The 16,614-nt window shown below is 41.0% G+C and overlaps 1 protein-coding gene across 2 annotated transcripts in view; it reads right to left on the bottom strand.

Moving 5' to 3' along the window:
• The window catches only part of ankrd24 (ankyrin repeat domain 24), a 48,089-nt gene that overhangs the window by 18,298 nt on the left and 13,177 nt on the right, over positions 1–16,614 (bottom strand). For both annotated transcript variants that reach the window (XM_039764617.1, XM_039764616.1), the window contains exons 11-17: positions 14,896–14,970; positions 14,742–14,810; positions 14,504–14,644; positions 14,210–14,366; positions 13,848–13,966; positions 5,977–6,700; positions 3,132–3,451 (exon numbers count right to left, since the gene is read on the bottom strand). In XM_039764617.1, coding sequence (XP_039620551.1) covers positions 3,132–3,451; positions 5,977–6,700; positions 13,848–13,966; positions 14,210–14,366; positions 14,504–14,644; positions 14,742–14,810; positions 14,896–14,970 — 1,605 coding nt within the window. The remainder of the gene's footprint in view (positions 1–3,131; positions 3,452–5,976; positions 6,701–13,847; positions 13,967–14,209; positions 14,367–14,503; positions 14,645–14,741; positions 14,811–14,895; positions 14,971–16,614) is intronic.

Below are 16,614 nucleotides of genomic sequence, written 5' to 3'. Positions count from 1 at the left end.
TGTTACGTGGGCGACCCCTTGGCCTGGTCCAGTCACTTGGGTCCTCAACAATGAAGATCTTACAAGCCGGATCACCCTCTGGGAAACGCTCCACATGGCTGTAGTGCCATAACTGATGCTTCCTCACAATGCAGGTAATGTGCCTCATTTGGGACTCTGTGAGCAACACAAAGTTAAACCAACGGTACCCAAGAATTCTCCGAAGAGACACAGTACTGAAGGAGTAAAGTCTTCATCTCAGGTTACTGGACAGCGGGCCATGCCTCGCAACCTTATAGCAAGACAGGAAGCCCAGGACTCTAAAGACTTGGACCTTCACCCCCTTTTCAGTGACCTCATGACCCCCCATGCTCTCCCAATCCGTCTACTGACATCATAGGAAGAGTCACCAGAGACATGAATGTCACTGCCAAGGTAAGTAAATCTCTCAACAAGGTCGACACTCTCTCCACAGACAGACATACTGCAGATGGCTGTGCATTGACGGTTCCCAAGAGCCCAGTGGCCTCCATACTTCTTAAGGTAGGAGTATGAAACATCCATGATACTGCGTAGAGTTGGTTGCCTGGCCAAACTGAGCAATCAGGGTAGAAGGGCCTTGGAAAGAGAGGTAACCAGGAACCTGATGGTCACTCTGGCATAGTTCAAGAGAACCTGTGTGGAGATGAGAGTAACTTCCAGAAGAACCACCACCACTGCAATACTCCACTAATCTGGGCTTTATGACAGAGTGGCCAGATGACACATGAAAGCCCGCTTAGGGAGTGCACCTAAAGGACTCGTAGACTAGGAGGAACAAGATTCTCTGATTTAATGAAACCAAGATTAAACTGTCTGGATGATACTCCATGCACTTCAGAATAGGTGATCCACCTGAAATTAATCATGTCTGGGCCTGGTTAGTACTTGGATAGAAGAACATCTAGGAAAAAGTTTGGGTTGCTGCTGGAAGAGGGGTTGGTGAGACCATCAGTGAGCTCTTACCCTGTGCTCTTTGTGTGGATCCCATTGCCCCAGTGCCGTAAAAATGGTGTCATTTTTTGGATGAGATGTAAGACTGAGGACCTGACTCTCTGTAGTCATAAAAGAGCCCTGAGCATCTTTCATAAAGAGAAGGGTGTATCCTGATGCCCTGGGTAAATTGCCCATCACAACCTGGTCATTCTGTACCCCCTAATCATCCCATGTCCCTAAGTGGATAACCATCTTTAGCTCACCTTCACCATCTAATAGCTAATGTGTGGTGAGCATACTGGTGTAAAATGAGTGCCTTTGCATCATCCAGGTGGACGCTGCATATTGATGGTGGCTGAAATGGGTCCTCTCTCTACGTAAAGCACTGTAAGAGTCTTGAAAAAGCACTACATAAATGCAATGTTTTCTTCTTCTTTTGGAGGATACCACCTGTGTAACTATCTCAAAAGTGAAGCAGTGGTGTTGGCACCATCATGCTGTGGGTTTGTTTTTCTGAGGCAGGGACTGGGAGACTAGTCAGGGTTGAGGGAAATCTGAATGGAGCAAAGTACAAAGACATCCTGTAATGAAAACCTGCTTCAGAGTGCCCTGGACCTCAGATTGGGCTGAAGGTTCACCTTCCAACAGCACAAGGTAAAGACAACACAGGAGTGGCTTAGCGGCAACCGTGAGGATGCTCTGGAGTTGCCCAGCATTGAACTTGAACCCAGTAAAGCGTCTCTGCAGAAACCTGAAAACAGCTGTCCACTGACACTCTCCATCCAACCTGACAGAGCTTGAGAGGATCTACAGAAAAAAACAATCTAGGGATGCAAAGCTTGCTGTGTCAAAAGCAAGAAACTCCAGGCCGCAATTGCTTCCAAAGGGACATCAATTAAGTACTGACTTAAACGTCTGAATACTTGGGTCAATAAAAGATTTCAGGTTTTTCCTTTTGAATAAATTTGTAAAACTTCCAGTTTATGCTTAGTCATTCTGGGGTATTCAATGTTGTTTGATGACAGAAAAAATTAATTTAAATACTTTTAGCATGCAATATTATAGATATTCAGCATATGTTGCACACCATGTATATTTTAAGTATGTATTATCTATCCTCAACTGTTCTCAGGGACATGCAAGTAAGAATTTTATTGTATTATGCACACAAAAGTAATGGTGCAGAATACACTGGACCTGAGCATTCCTAGTTTTCATCCCCTTTCTCTGTACGTTTATCATTCGTTTGCTCAGAGGTTGACGCGCTTACTGCTTCTTGAGCAGCTCTTCTTTTCTCCACCCTAGTGGTCTGCTTCTTCTTTTTTTTCATCGGCATCTTTTCGCATTAAAACTGATTAAGTCATTGTTTGTGTTGCAATGACTTAGTAGGTTTTCCTTAATTTTTAACTTAAGCTGGCACTTAAGTCTTCAATCTGCCTCAAGAATGATTTAAGATATGAAGAGGTAGGGGAAGTGATGGCGAAGGCGGTAGGGATGAGAACTGCACCTGTATGCATGTGCCACACTGCCGCTCTGCTGGCCGCTGCCGAGAGTTGATTCTTCAATAAAATAAAATAAAAATAAAAAAAGAGTAATAAAAATCATCACCCTGAAAGCAGATAGTAGACGTGGCGTAGTAAATGTGTACCAAACTTCAGGTCAATAGGTCAAACGGTTTGCTAGCTACAGGGGATTAAAAATCCTGGACAGACAAACAAACAGCCACTGCAGAGTATTATATATAAAGATGATGATAAACTTGACGTGACAGGGTTTTGGGTGCCTTTTGTGGGGTGAATAGAGCTAATTCAGACCTTTGTAAATACTGGGTGCTCTTAGTAAAGGGGCTTCTATTAAGGTAATACTGATTTTTTGTAGTCCAACCCTAATTCTGTGCACTACTTAGTGCATTTTAACACGTTTATACCATTGTGAATTTCAGTAATGCTAATAAACTAGTTAACTTGATGGGGATGCACTTATTAACTGCATTCTCGTCAAATGTTACACAGCATCCCCTCTGAGCACTGAGGATGTAAACTTAGGTTCTCAAATTGCAGTGAGCAGAAAGCAACCATCTTAGCTAGTTGACCCCTATGTGAACTGAGGGGAATCTTTCCCCGTGTCCACTTGAGTTCTGCTACACTTTCAAGAGGATAATGTTGAAGTTACCTAACCTTAACCTGTAGATGTTCTGCTTTAGGGACTGACTCCCGCTTCAGACTGTCCACATCTCTCAGTAGCTTGTTGTTATCTTGTTGTGCTCGCCCCAGCTCATCTCTCAGTTCCTGTAGAGTCCTGCTGGATTCCTGCAGCTGTGTGGAAAGTTTAGACTGCAGCTTCTCATATTCAGCCTTGTGGATGTACTGAGACTGCAGCTGATCCTGTAGGTCACGAATTTCCTTGGTCAGGCTCTCTTTCTCACCCTGCACGTTCTTCTGTGTCTCCTCCAGTAGATTTTTCATCTCTTTGAGTTCAGCTTCTAAAACAGCAACTTCTGAAGTGCAAAGTGAAATGGGCATAGAGAAAAGAAAGATTTATAAATGTATGTTCTACTTTAAGATGCAGCATTCATGACAAATCTTCAAAAACAGAGGAAGAGCAGCAACCGATAGATAGATAGATAGATAGATAGATAGATAGATAGATAGATAGATAGATAGATAGACACTGAACTTATATAGAGATATAGATAAATATAGAGATATGAAAGGCACTATATAATAGATAGATAGATAGATAGCATCTGGAAAGTATTCCCAGCGCATCACTTTTTCCACATTTTGTTATGTTACAGCCTTATTCCAAAATGGATCAAATTAATTTTTTTCCTCAGAATTCTACACACAACACCTCATAATGACAACGTGAAAAAATGTTTACTTGAGATTTTTGCAAATTTGTTAAAAATAAAAAAATTGAGAAAGCACATGTACATAAGCATTCACAGCCTTTGCCATGAAGCTGCAAATTGAGCTCAGGTGCATCCTGTCTCCCCTGATCATTCTTGAGATGTTTCTGCAGCTTAACTGGAGTCCACCTGTGGTAAGTTCAGTTGATTAGACATGATTTGGAAAGGCACACACCTGTCTATAGAAGGTCTCACAGTTGACAGTTCATGTCAGAGCACAAACCAAGCATGAAGTCAAAGGAATTGTCTGTAGACCTCCGAGACAGGATTGTCTCGAGGCACAAATCTGGGGAAGGTTACAGAAAAATTTCTGCTGCTTTGAAGGTCCCAATGAGCACAGTGGCCTCCATCATCCGTAAGTGGAAGAAGTTCGAAACCACCAGGACTCTTCCTAGAGCTGGCCAGCCATCTAAACTGAGTGATCGGGGGAGAAGGGCCTTAGTCAGGGAGGTGACCAAGAACCCGATGGTCACTCTGTCAGAGCTCCATAAGTCCTCTGTGGAGAGAGGAGAACCTCCCAGAAGGACAACCATCTCTGCAGCAATCCACCAATCAGGCCTGTATGGTAGAGTGGCCAGACGGAAGCCACTCCTTAGTAAAAGGCACATGGCAGCCTGCCTGGAGTTTGCCAAAAGGCACCTGAAGGACACTCAGACCATGAGAAACAAAATTCTCTGGTCTGATGAGACAAAGATTGAACTCTTTGGCGTGAATGCCAGGCGTCATGTTTGGAGGAAACCAGGCACCGCTCATCACCAGGCCAATACCATCCCTACAGTGAAGCATGGTGGTGGCAGCATCATGCTGTGGGGATGTTTTTCAGCTGCAGGAACTGGGAGACTAGTCAGGATAAAGGGAAAGATGACTGCAGTAATGTACAGAGACATCCTGGATGAAAACCTGCTCCAGAGCGCTCTTAACCTCAGACTGGGGCGACGGTTCATCTTTTAGCAGGACAACGACCCTAAGCACACAGCCAAGATATCAAAGGAGTGGCTTTGGGACAACTCTGTGAATGTCCTTGAGTGGCCCAGCCAGAGCCCAGACTTCAATCCGATTGAACATCTCTGGAGAGATCTTAAAATGGCTGTGCACCGACGCTTCCCGTTCAACCTGATGGAGCTTGAGAGGTGCTGCAAAGAGGAATGGGCGAAACTGGCCAAGGATAGGTGTGCCAAGCTTGTGGCATCACATTCAAAAAGACTTGAGGCTGTAATTGCTGCCAAAGGTGCATCGACAAAGTATTGAGCAAAGGCTGTGAATACTTATGTACATGGGATTTCTCAGTTTTTATTTTTAATAGATTTGCAAAAACCTCAAGTAAACTTTTTTCATGTTGTCATTATGGGGTGTTGTGTGTAGAATTCTGAGGAAAAAAATGAATATAATCCTATTTGGAATAAGGCTGTAACATAACAAAATTTGGAAAAAGTGATGCGCTGTGAATACTTTCTGGATGCACTATAGATAGATGGATAGATAGATAGATAGATAGATAGATAGATAGATAGATAGATAGATAGATAGAGTACCTTGCAAAAAGTATTCAGTCCCCTTAAAAGTCATCTCCATTCCCTGGATTTCAAAATACACATATTCCTCAATTAAGTATTTCTATTGACAACCTAAGTGTTCTAACACTTTATTTTTAATAACCAAAGTCAATGAAAATACTTCTGGAGGAATATGTGTATTCTAAAATCCAGAGAATATTGCTGACTTTCAATGGGACTGAAAACGTTTGCGGGACACTGTAGATAGATAGGGTCATAATTGTTATGAAGTACAGTAAAATTCTTCTTTGAATGTACAAATCTACATGCAGCATGCTGCCACTCTCTGATGGCATTATTAGTGAGTGTAACAACCTTACCTCAAAACATAACTAATTTAACGTGGCTTTCTTGTTATGACCTTGCTTATCTAAGATTCAGTCTTAACACTTTGGCTACTTCATCCCCATGAAAGGTTGTATATAAAATCAATACAGATAGATAGATATGAAAGGTACTATATAATACATAGATTTGAATGTAACGTTAGATAGACAGACAGACAGATAGATAGAAGCCAAGAGGAAACTGAATTGTTACAGCGGCAGACACACTGACCCTGCACTGAAGAAGCAACAGCTAGTGTCCCTGACACTTCTTCCTTTGCCTGGCCCTCCTCCTCATCCTCATCTTCATCCTTGGTATTCTTTTGAGACTTCATCTTCTCAATTTCCAAAAGGGCGGTGTTGCGACTTTCTGCCAAAGCTACCCGCTCCCGAGAGATTTCTTCCAGCTGGTAGTTGAGGCTTAGTTTCATTTCTTCATACTCTTCCAAAGAGACCATGTGGGTCATCTCTGTCTGGAGCTCCTTCACCTTCCTTTCCAGTTCTTCCATCATCTGTTCTTTTTCAACAAGCTTTTCAGAGAGCCCCCTGATTTGTGACTTGCCTTCTTCTAGCACCTCACTATTCGGTGAGTGGCTGTTGTTTTCTGACTTCTTGACCTGTTCCCGTAGTCTCTCAAGCTCCGTGAGAGTCTCTTCATATTTGGTCACAAGGCACTCATCGCCCACATTTGGAGTCTCATTCTTCTGAGCCTCAGCCAGAGCTGCTTCTAATTGTTGTATGCGAGCCTCATACTCTTGTTTCAGTGTGGCCACGTCCCCAGCATTCTCTGTGGTGCCCAGCTCCTGCAGAGCTGTCACTTCACACTGGGCCTGCTTATAGAGGTCTTGCAATTGGTCCATCTCCTGCTTCAGGGAGTCATAGAGTGTAACAGGTATGAAGTCCTCGCCAGATGACATCTCCATGTTTGTATCGTCCTTTTCATACGTCTCCAGCATCTATGTGGAAGAAGAACAAAACAAGTGCACTTAAACTCAACATCACACTACACAAATTTCCCACCTAGTTACAGTTGGCACCTGGATTTAAGTAATCATAGTAGGTCATGGACTTTCACAGCGCAAGCCCGTGACCATTAGTGGTTGTGGCCCAGCATCTCTGTCATAATATGTTGAAACTTGCTGCGATAAAATCAAACTGGTAGGAGTTTCCCACAGTGAGTTGCGAGTTGTGGAGCCGACAGTCAATGAGCTGTCAACCAGAAGAAGAAAAGAAGAAAAGGGAGTGTTTTGGACTGTGCAAACAGAGGTGTCATGAAGTCTGATACTGGAGTGTGTCTGTTTTTGTAGTTGTTGCTGGCTACTTGTTTGTTGTTTATATATTTTATGTCTAGTAACATCATCACAGCACTATTTATCTTCTGTAAGCCACCATTTTATGCTTATTTTTCATGACTGAAGCCATATTGTTTTACTATTACTATGGCAATTGCACATCATGATTTCTGTTATCATGGCATGCCTATATAAATCAGCAGCTCACAAGGTTTATTGTTCTAGTTTTGATGTAAAAGAAACCTTACAAGTCATTTTTTTTTCTTTTTTGCTTTAGTTAGGGATGATCAATGCAATTTAGTGTTTAGACCTTATATGGCACACTTGCATCACCCACTTTCCTTTGGCTCACAAGTCTTTTGCTTAAGAGAGACAGCTGTTAGACCTTCTTAATGTCAGTTCTCATCGCAATGTCTTCCTTTGCAAGGCAACTTTAAGGTCTCATCTGCTAAGACTGATCAATTATAGGCACAAGATATCCAGAGGTGTCTCTGTGATGCACCATTTAAACTACTTGGTCAATGACCAAAGAGACGTTACTCAATAAATTTGTAAAAAAAATGGTAACTCATCAACATTCTTGAGTGTGGTGGAGCCTTCAATCAAAGTCATAAAGCCAGTTAAGAACAAAGTGAAACTGAGCCATTGCTCAAATCAAGCAAAAGGGATAACAATGTGAATTGGTCATCAGACGTTGACACGGACAATGAAGCGGACATCTGTTTGGTAGATTCCAACCTGCCATGCTTCAGTGATGATCGTGTTTGGTGTTGGCTTCATATTACTGCTGACAATCCTCCACCTTCTTGTTGCCCTTATATGGTTTTAACCCCGATCTAAAGATGTTCATTGATTATGATTGTCTGGACTATTTACAATTTGTCGATGATAGTCTGGTGGAGAAAATACTTCCATCCGTCCATTTTCCAACCCGCTGAATCCAAACACAGGGTCACGGGGGTCTGCTGGAGCCAATCCCAGCCAACACAGGGCACAAGGCAGGAACCAATCCCAGGCAGGGAGCCAACCCACCAGAGAAAATACTTGCTGAAGTAAACTGCGATGCTGGGTAGTGTTGGAAAAGTCACAGCAAACCCTTTGCTTGTCACAGTCAGTGGCAGCCTTTCATTGCAAGGCAACATGTGAAAGGCTAGACTGAAGGACATAGTGGGTATACCAGTCCAGAGTTGGTACTGGTTCACAAACTGGTTGTTGCAGACACCCACTTTCAGTGCCATTATGAGTGAGTGTTGTTCATATGCTGTGAAATATTTGCAGTTCAATAATAACAACGACTATGATGAAGCCAATCACCCAGCACCGAAATTGTGGAAACTATAGGGATGTTTATCAGGCAATCATCAAAGATATGCAGAAGGTGTATGTTCCTAATCATGACGTAAATTTTGACAAAAGTCTCATTGGTCACAAGGGAAGGATGTCATAGAAACAGTACATTGAATCTAAAAACGGGCACGATTAAGTATCAAATTCTACATGTTGTGTGAAGCAAGCTCTGGGTACACTGGGAACTCAATACTTTACACTGGTCGGGGGACAAAGTGGGATGGCATGTACAGTCAATACGGCGTCGCTACATCATCCTTTTCTTAACCAAGGTTACTATACAACGATGGACAGTTTCTATACCTCGCTTCAACTGCTTGAGATTTTACTTCAAAGGAAAACTAAAACATATGATACTATATGACCAAACTTCAGTGATACTCCTGGTGACTCATGGTGTGGTGTGGCAAAAAGGCAAAATGATTGCGATCAAGTAGAAGGGCAAGAGAGACATCCGCCATCTTAGCTCTGTTCATGATGCAGCAACTGTCAATGTTCATGTTGGGGGAAATTTGGAAGTCATTTTGCCTAATGCCGAGGTAGGCTACAATAACACAATGGGCTGTATCAATCTTGTAGGTCAGGCATTGACATTCAACCTTGCTATGCACAAGAAACAAAAAACACATTACAGGTGGTCCTCGGGTTACGACACAGTTCTGTTCCTACAACGGTGACCCCAATTTTGGTGTAAGTCGAAACACACCCTAGCCTAAGTCACTTATCTATCCTAACACATTTGCAAAATCATAATCTAGAACGTAAAAACACAAGTAAGCCACAGAAAAAGGAAATAAATATACTGTACTGTACACTGTACTGTAGTAGCAGAAAAAATGACAAAAAATTAGTGTAAAAAAAATTCCTTACCTTTATTCCTTCTACTCTCTTTACAATGTCTAATTTCACTTCCATCATGATGGCTTTCCTCTTCTTCGAACCACTACCATCTGAAGACTCTGACTTTCATTTAGGAGCCATGATAAGGGCCAAAAAGTCACCAAACAAACCAACACAAACGGGGAGTGAGAGTTGTAAACTCGAAATGTTGTATGTCGAGACGTTGTAACCTGAGGACCCCCTGTACTAAAAAAAACTTTTGAGACATCTACTCAAAAATGCCTGTGCATTGGTGACTGCTTCAAAATATATCTGGTTATGTTCCATCCAGGATAACTCCCATGGCTGGAGTTCCAGTTCTTGTTTTATGCCTGTTTTGTTAATTTTTAAATATTTATTTTGATGTTACTTTTGTTAATCATGTGTGTAGTTCTTTACTTTTATCTCCGAAGTCTTTGTTATGTGCCTTGCGTGTTGTGGGTGGTTCCCCAAGAAGCAGGGCTATTCACCCATCACCACCAGGGACTGCCCTCCGCCCTATAAAGATGGACAGTGTCACAATGTTCTCGGTAGATCATTTGAATGCACTATGGAGTCAGTGAGTTTTTATTGTGTCTTTTGCTTGTACTTACTGTGATTACGTTATTTGTGACGTTTTGACCCGTTTTTTTGGACTTTGTCACTGGATTACCATATTGGAGCATTGTTTGCTATCAGATTGCCTTTGTTACAGGCAACTCCTTTTGACTGTTCTGCTTTATTCAGCATCTTTTCTTGCCGAAAATTTTTGTATTAATACATCTTTTTTATTGATAAAGAGTTTATATGACCCTCTGTGTTACTATCAGGGGATTTTCAGTCGGGTTTCAGAACAAATCACAGTACAGAAACTGCACTCGTTAAAGTAGTAAATGACTTGCGGGTTAATGCAGACAAAGGCCGTTTATCTGTTCTCATCCTCTTAGATCTGAGTGCCGCATTTGATATCATTGATCACAATATTCTTAGAAATCACCTTAGTCAGTAGGTGGGCCTCTCTGGCAGTGTCTTAAATTGGTTTGAATCCTACCTGGCAGGTAGAAAATTCTTTGTGAGTTGTGGTAATTATACTTCAAAGACACATATGGTGTTCCACAAGGCTCTATCCTGGGTTTGCTGCTCTTTTCGATTTACATGCTTCCGTTAGGTCAGATTATCTTAAGACATAACGTGAACTATCACAGCTATGCTGATGACACACAGCTGTATTTATCAATAGCACCTAATGACCCCAACACTCACTGACACAATGTCTCACTTGTGTTACCAAATGAATGAGCAGTAATTTTCTCAAACTAAATAGAGAGAAAACAGAAACTTTAGTGATTGTCAATAATGGATATAATGAGGTTATTAGAAATAAACTTGATATATTAGGATTAAAAGTCAAGACGGAGGTAAAGAATTTAGAGGTAACTATTGACTCTGACCTGAATTTTAAATCACATATTAATCAGATTACTAGGACAGCATTTTTTCACTTAAGAAATATAGCAAAAGTTAGACCTCTTATAACATTGCAAGATGCTGAAAAATTAGTTCCTGCTTTTTTTTTCAGTTGGCTAGATTACTGTAACGCACTCCTCTCAGACCTCCAAAAGACATCCATCGATTGCAACGAGTGCAGAATACAGCTGCTAGAATCTTAACTCGGAAAAGAAAATATGAGCACATCACCCCAGTCACTTGATGTCACTATATTGGTTACCTGTTCCATTTAGAATTGACTTTAAAATACTGCTGATGGTTTACAAAGCCTTAAATCATCTACTCCATCCTATATCTTGGAATGCCTTTCACCTTACACTCCAAATCGTAACCTTAGATCTTCGAATGTGTGTCTATTTAGAATTCCAAGAGCTAAACTTAAAAGAAGTGGTAAGGCGGCCTTCTGCTGTTATGCACCTAAAATCTGAATCTGAAATAGCTGACTGATAGAAATACTCCAGGCTAATACAGTGGAGCACTTTAAAACACTGCTAAAAACACATTACTTTAACATGGCTTTCTCATAGCCTCATCTTAGTTAAATCCTGATGCTCTGTATATTCAATTACTTTTCATTATTATTCATGGTGGCTCCAATATCCGTACTAACCCCTACTTTCTCTTCTGTTCTTTTTCTGTTTTTCTGCAGTGGCGATCTGTGCCGCCACCACCTAATCAAAGCACCATGATGTCCTTACATTGATGGATTAAAGGCCAGAAGTCCACATGACCGTCATCATCAAGTCCTTCCATGAGAACCCTGAATACCATGAGGACTGATTGAGGTCATTTATGTTATGCCTAGAGGGGGCTGGGTGGTCTCTTGGCCTGGAACCCCTGCACATTTTATTTTTTTTCTCCAGCCATCTGGAGTCTTTTTTTGTTGTTCTTGTCCTCCCTGGCCATTGGACCTTACTTTTATTCTATGTTAATTAGTGTTCCCTAATTTTAATTATTTATTTTGTCTTTTTTCTGTCTTCATCATGTAAAGCACTTTGAGCTACATTGTTAGTATGAAAATGTGCTATAGAAATAAATGTTGTTGTTGTTGTTTTAACAATGTTTCCCCCTCCAGTAGGCAGTTTTGGAATTGTTTGGGACTTGTGCTTTGTAAGTACAACCCCAAATCAGAAAAAGTTGGGACAGTATGGAAAATGCAAATAAAAAGAAAAAAAATGCAGCGATTCTTAAATTTACTTTGACTTTAATATTATTGCAGACTGTATGAACCCAAGATATTTCATGCTTTGTCTGGTCAATTTTATTTGTTAATATACATCCATTTCTGCACCTTTCCTCCTACTGTGATTATTTTGAAGTTTTGGTATTTACATATTTCTGTTACACATATTAACATTTTCTGTTGTTGAAAAAACTTCAATGCTTTGGCTCATTTTTCAAGCGGTAAACTTAATGCTAAAGGGGCTACCATATTCTTATATTATTTTGATTGTGTCCGTCCGTGCTCGATGTAAACAACAGATAAACACTTAAATGAACAAGGCCCTGCTTACTTATCTGAACTTATCATAACCTACAAACCAGGGGGCATAGTAAGATCTCAAGATGCTGGTCTGTTTATGGTTCCAAGGATTAATAAAACAACAGTGGGAGGTTGAGCTTTTAGTTACAGAGGTCCCGAAACTTTAGAATGACCTGCCTGCTATTATAAGAGATGTGCTCTAAATCTCAGCTTTTAAATCCAGGCTGAAGACTCTCGGTTTCAGTTTAGCATACCCTGACTAGAGCTACTGAATCTCTATCTGTTAGTCATTTGTACAGAAATATAACAAATACAATATTTTCAAACCATTACTAATTCTCCCCTATTCTGTTTCTCTTCTTGATATTTGGATGTGACATTTGGTGCCACTGCTGTACTGCCAGGCAGCTCTCCAGAGTACACAAAAAAAAAAGTCATCACGGACAAAGAAGAGCTAGAATAATCGGGTGGAAAGATTCTCTCATCAGATTGGACAGCCGGCACAGACTCCAGCATAAAAAACCCAGGAGCAGGTAGGTGGCCAGTTCACTGAGGTGTCCAGAACCGTGACTTTGTTTTTAGCTATCTCTTTTGCAGTTTTAATCTCCTCCATTGTCAACTGACCATATTTTATCAGTTAATTAATGGACAGATTTTGTTGGCTTCCATTTATGTTTGATCAGTTTCTACCTTGTGCTCTGTTTGTTTTAAGAAATCTGTATTTATATGTGTGCCAGTTTTGTAAATAGTATGATCTATATGCGTATTTTAACCGAAAATTGTTCACAGTGCTTTGCCCCTAAACTCAGTGAAGAGCACTATACAAAAAAAAAGATGGCACAATATTTTTACTTAAAGAAATAAAATACATGAAACATTTAAATATTGTTTCTTTATGACCAGAGATTTAATGGCTCCCATCTCCTTTTTGAGATTTCACACCTTACACCATTTTTGAGTTGTTAGGCCTTTTCTTTAGTTACAAGGTAGTTTTGGCTGCTTGCAAGTCAGAAGACAAGAAAGGGCCAAATAACTGAGGCACACATGCTGAACTGAATGTCAAAACTAAAGATGCCAACAAGAAGATAGAGTTAAAATAACAAAGCTAAAAGGTTCTCACACTAAATAGTTTTGAATGTGCTCTTAATTAAAACAGTGAAGTTTTTATTTTTTTCAAATTTCATATCCCTTCCCCATCGATGGACTGGTGCCTTGTACAAATGTTTGATCCTGCCTTGTGCCCTGCACTTGCTGGGATAGACTCCAGCCCCATTTAAACCCTGTTCAGAATTAAGCGGGGTTAGGAAATGGCATAGTATGATATATTCCAATGCTAGTATACCAGGTGTAGTGTGCTGCTGTCTCTGATAAGGTTGGTGTGATTATGCAACTCGCCACAACGCTACCTTAGCAATAGATGTCATCATCTTAAACAATGGGGCAGCAGCCATGAAACCGGAGTGCGAAATATCGGCGGATGACATAAGCTTCATAAAGATAAAAAACAATAACTAAAAAATGGCTGCAAATATAAAGGATATGTGGAAATGAAGAATGCTGTGAAGAGAACAGTAGCAAACACACAAGAGACAGGTGCTCCTCACAAGGACTTACCTTCACTTTCTCCTGCAGATCCTTATTCTCCTGATTTAGAAGGTCCACTTCTTTCTGCAGACTTGCCAAGATATCATCATCAGAAGTTCGTGACATCCTGGACAGGAGCTTCTCTGCCCCTAGGAGACACTTTATGTCATTGACTTTCAGTATGCACACTCACAAGATGCATTCTCATTTCTTTTTATCACATTTCCCTATGCTAGTTGGGTTCTGAAAATTAGCAGTGTACCAGTTCACCCACTAGCATGAATAACATGTGGGTTACTCAGTATATACTGGTCAAGCACCATGCTCCTGCTAGTGTTTTGACTGCAGGTATGACAGTCCATAGCAGACTGCACCTCTAGCAATGAGTTTACCTGGAAACTCCAGCAGATCATCCACATCCTGAGAATCCTGGCTCTCCGTATCTTCATCTCCAGCGGTCTGCACTGTTCTGTGTAGCTCAGATACCTGGGCTGATAAAGCTTCATTCTCCTGTTCTTTGAGCTTCAGCATTTCTTGAAGGGCTCCCAACTGCCAGGCCAAAGACAACTGTAAACTGCACAGACAAGTGGACAGGGGAAAGATGGACCAGCAGACAGCATCCCATAGTCCAGGGTTGTGAGGGTTTTGTTCTCACATTGCACCTGGTCCACACACAGATCCAGTACCTCCTCCTCCAGGCTTGTCACACGGCTCTCTTGCTGCTGGGCAGACTGGCAGAGTTGTTCCAGGCCTTTAATCTTCTGCAACAGGCGTGCACGCTCCTGTCTCAACCTGCGGATTTCCTCAAACACTTCTTCATCTTCTCCCTACTTTCAATGAACATCAAAAGCAGAAGCACATACATGATGCCATACCCGAGTAACAGATTCTATGTGCATTATGAACAGACTGGTATGAACGCACCTTATTTGTCTGTACTGGAAGCTCTTCTTTTGCAGGAGCTGGGGGATCTGGGGAAGGAGAGATTACCACCTGAAGCGAAAGGCCCAAAATATCAGTCAAGTGCTGAGAGTATCCCACTCCCCAGCCTTTGGATTGCTAACTGAGCCCACTGTACCTGTGGAGGTGGAGGGGCTTTCCTTTTACGGGGTGTGCCTTTTTCAGATCCTACATGTGGGGATGCCTTTGGAATCTGGAATTTAACAGAAAAGTGACCCTTTAACAGATGTCACACAGGAGTGCATTCTTCTTCATACAACTAGTGCCCTGATTTATTAATGCTATGGTAGGAACATCTTTCAGAAAAAAACAGAATATGAAATGAGACAATCAGAGGTGCAAGAAAAGTGGGAGAGATAGCTAAAAAGTACAGGAAAGTAGGCTGAAGTGGTATGAACATGTGATGAGCAGAGACAAGGAATATGTGGGCAAAAGAGTGATGAGAAAGGATGTCCAGGGGAAAAGAAGCAAGGAGGCCAAATTGGAGGTGGATGGATAAAGAAAAAGATCTGAAGGAAAAGAGTCTGACTGGGGAGGAGTTGTAGGAGTCAGCTATTTAGAGAAGGTTGATCAGGCATATCAACCCAACATAGAAGAATAAGAATATGAATAATAATAAGAAGAAGAAGAAAAAGAAGGCAAGATCCTTCATAAATGGATTTCATGTCACAGCTCCTACTGCAGGTAATTGTCAGTAATGACTTTGGGTTCCACTCACTGCTCCCTCCATCTATGTGATGTAGAAGGGTGAGAATAGAAACAAGAAGCACTTAAAGTTAAAGTCCATGGGTATAACAATGATGACTTACATCACACAGTAATGTGGCTAATATGCCACATTATGGCTCAGAATTAGTAAAAAAATCTACTTAAAATGATACTGGACAATGGCATATTGTTATCTCAATATCACTAAAAGCCTACTGTACATAATGCAATCAATATGGGGTTATATCTCATGATGATTCGTTATGGTTAATATACTATATTTCCATATGCAATTAATGTGGATATTGTTTATCTGTAAAACCAATGGAATGCAATGCGGTGGGACAGTGGTTAATTATGCCCATTTGCTCTCTGTATGGGTTTTATCAAACATTCCAAAGATGTACATTATGTTAAGTGGTGATTTTAAAGTCTCCTGGTGTGGGTGTCGAAAGACCTTGTAATAAATTGGCATCCTATTCCTCCTTTAATTCTAATGCTTTTAGGGAAGGTTCTGCTCCCTGTAAGACTAGTGGAGCTGAGAATGCTATGTTGTATAGGAGATGCTATTTTCAGCTGATAAAACGTTAGGTGATAGGCCTTTGGCCTACGTTTGGTCAAACTGAACAGCAGTGCAGTTCATGCGGGGAGAATTGCAACATGTAGCAGGAGTTTAGTGTGTTTTGGATAGTAAGGTTGTTTATGAGCTTCGAATTCCAAGGGACTAACCTTAACCATGGAGTATAAGCATGAGTGATAATGATGTTTTGTAACTTTTTCTTAATTTTGTTTCAGCACATACTTTCAAGGTGTTTTGGCTAACTGTAAAAAGTCAATGCACCTAGCTAGCTGAGATGAGAAGAAATGACCAGAACGTTTAATTTATATGTGCATTGGGCCAGAAGAGAAGAGCCTGCTGCCTTTTTAAAAGCCTGACATTTTAAGAGAGTCTTATCTGTATGTTGGCAAGTAAAGCTCCAGTTCATTTTTTATTGAGAAAACCTAATCTACAGTACAACTAAGAAATAGAGCCATCTGGGAATGCTTCCCAGCATCTTGCTGTTGCTAATGGAACTGCATGAAAATTTAACCCAGCAAGGCTGTATGATTCTAGGCATCAGTTTGTATT

The sequence above is a fragment of the Polypterus senegalus genome, chromosome 10 (assembly GCF_016835505.1).
Source record: "Polypterus senegalus isolate Bchr_013 chromosome 10, ASM1683550v1, whole genome shotgun sequence".
NCBI lineage: Eukaryota > Metazoa > Chordata > Cladistia > Polypteriformes > Polypteridae > Polypterus > Polypterus senegalus.
Note: the sequence above shows the minus strand (reverse complement) of the source record. Positions and strands in the feature narration are given on the sequence as shown.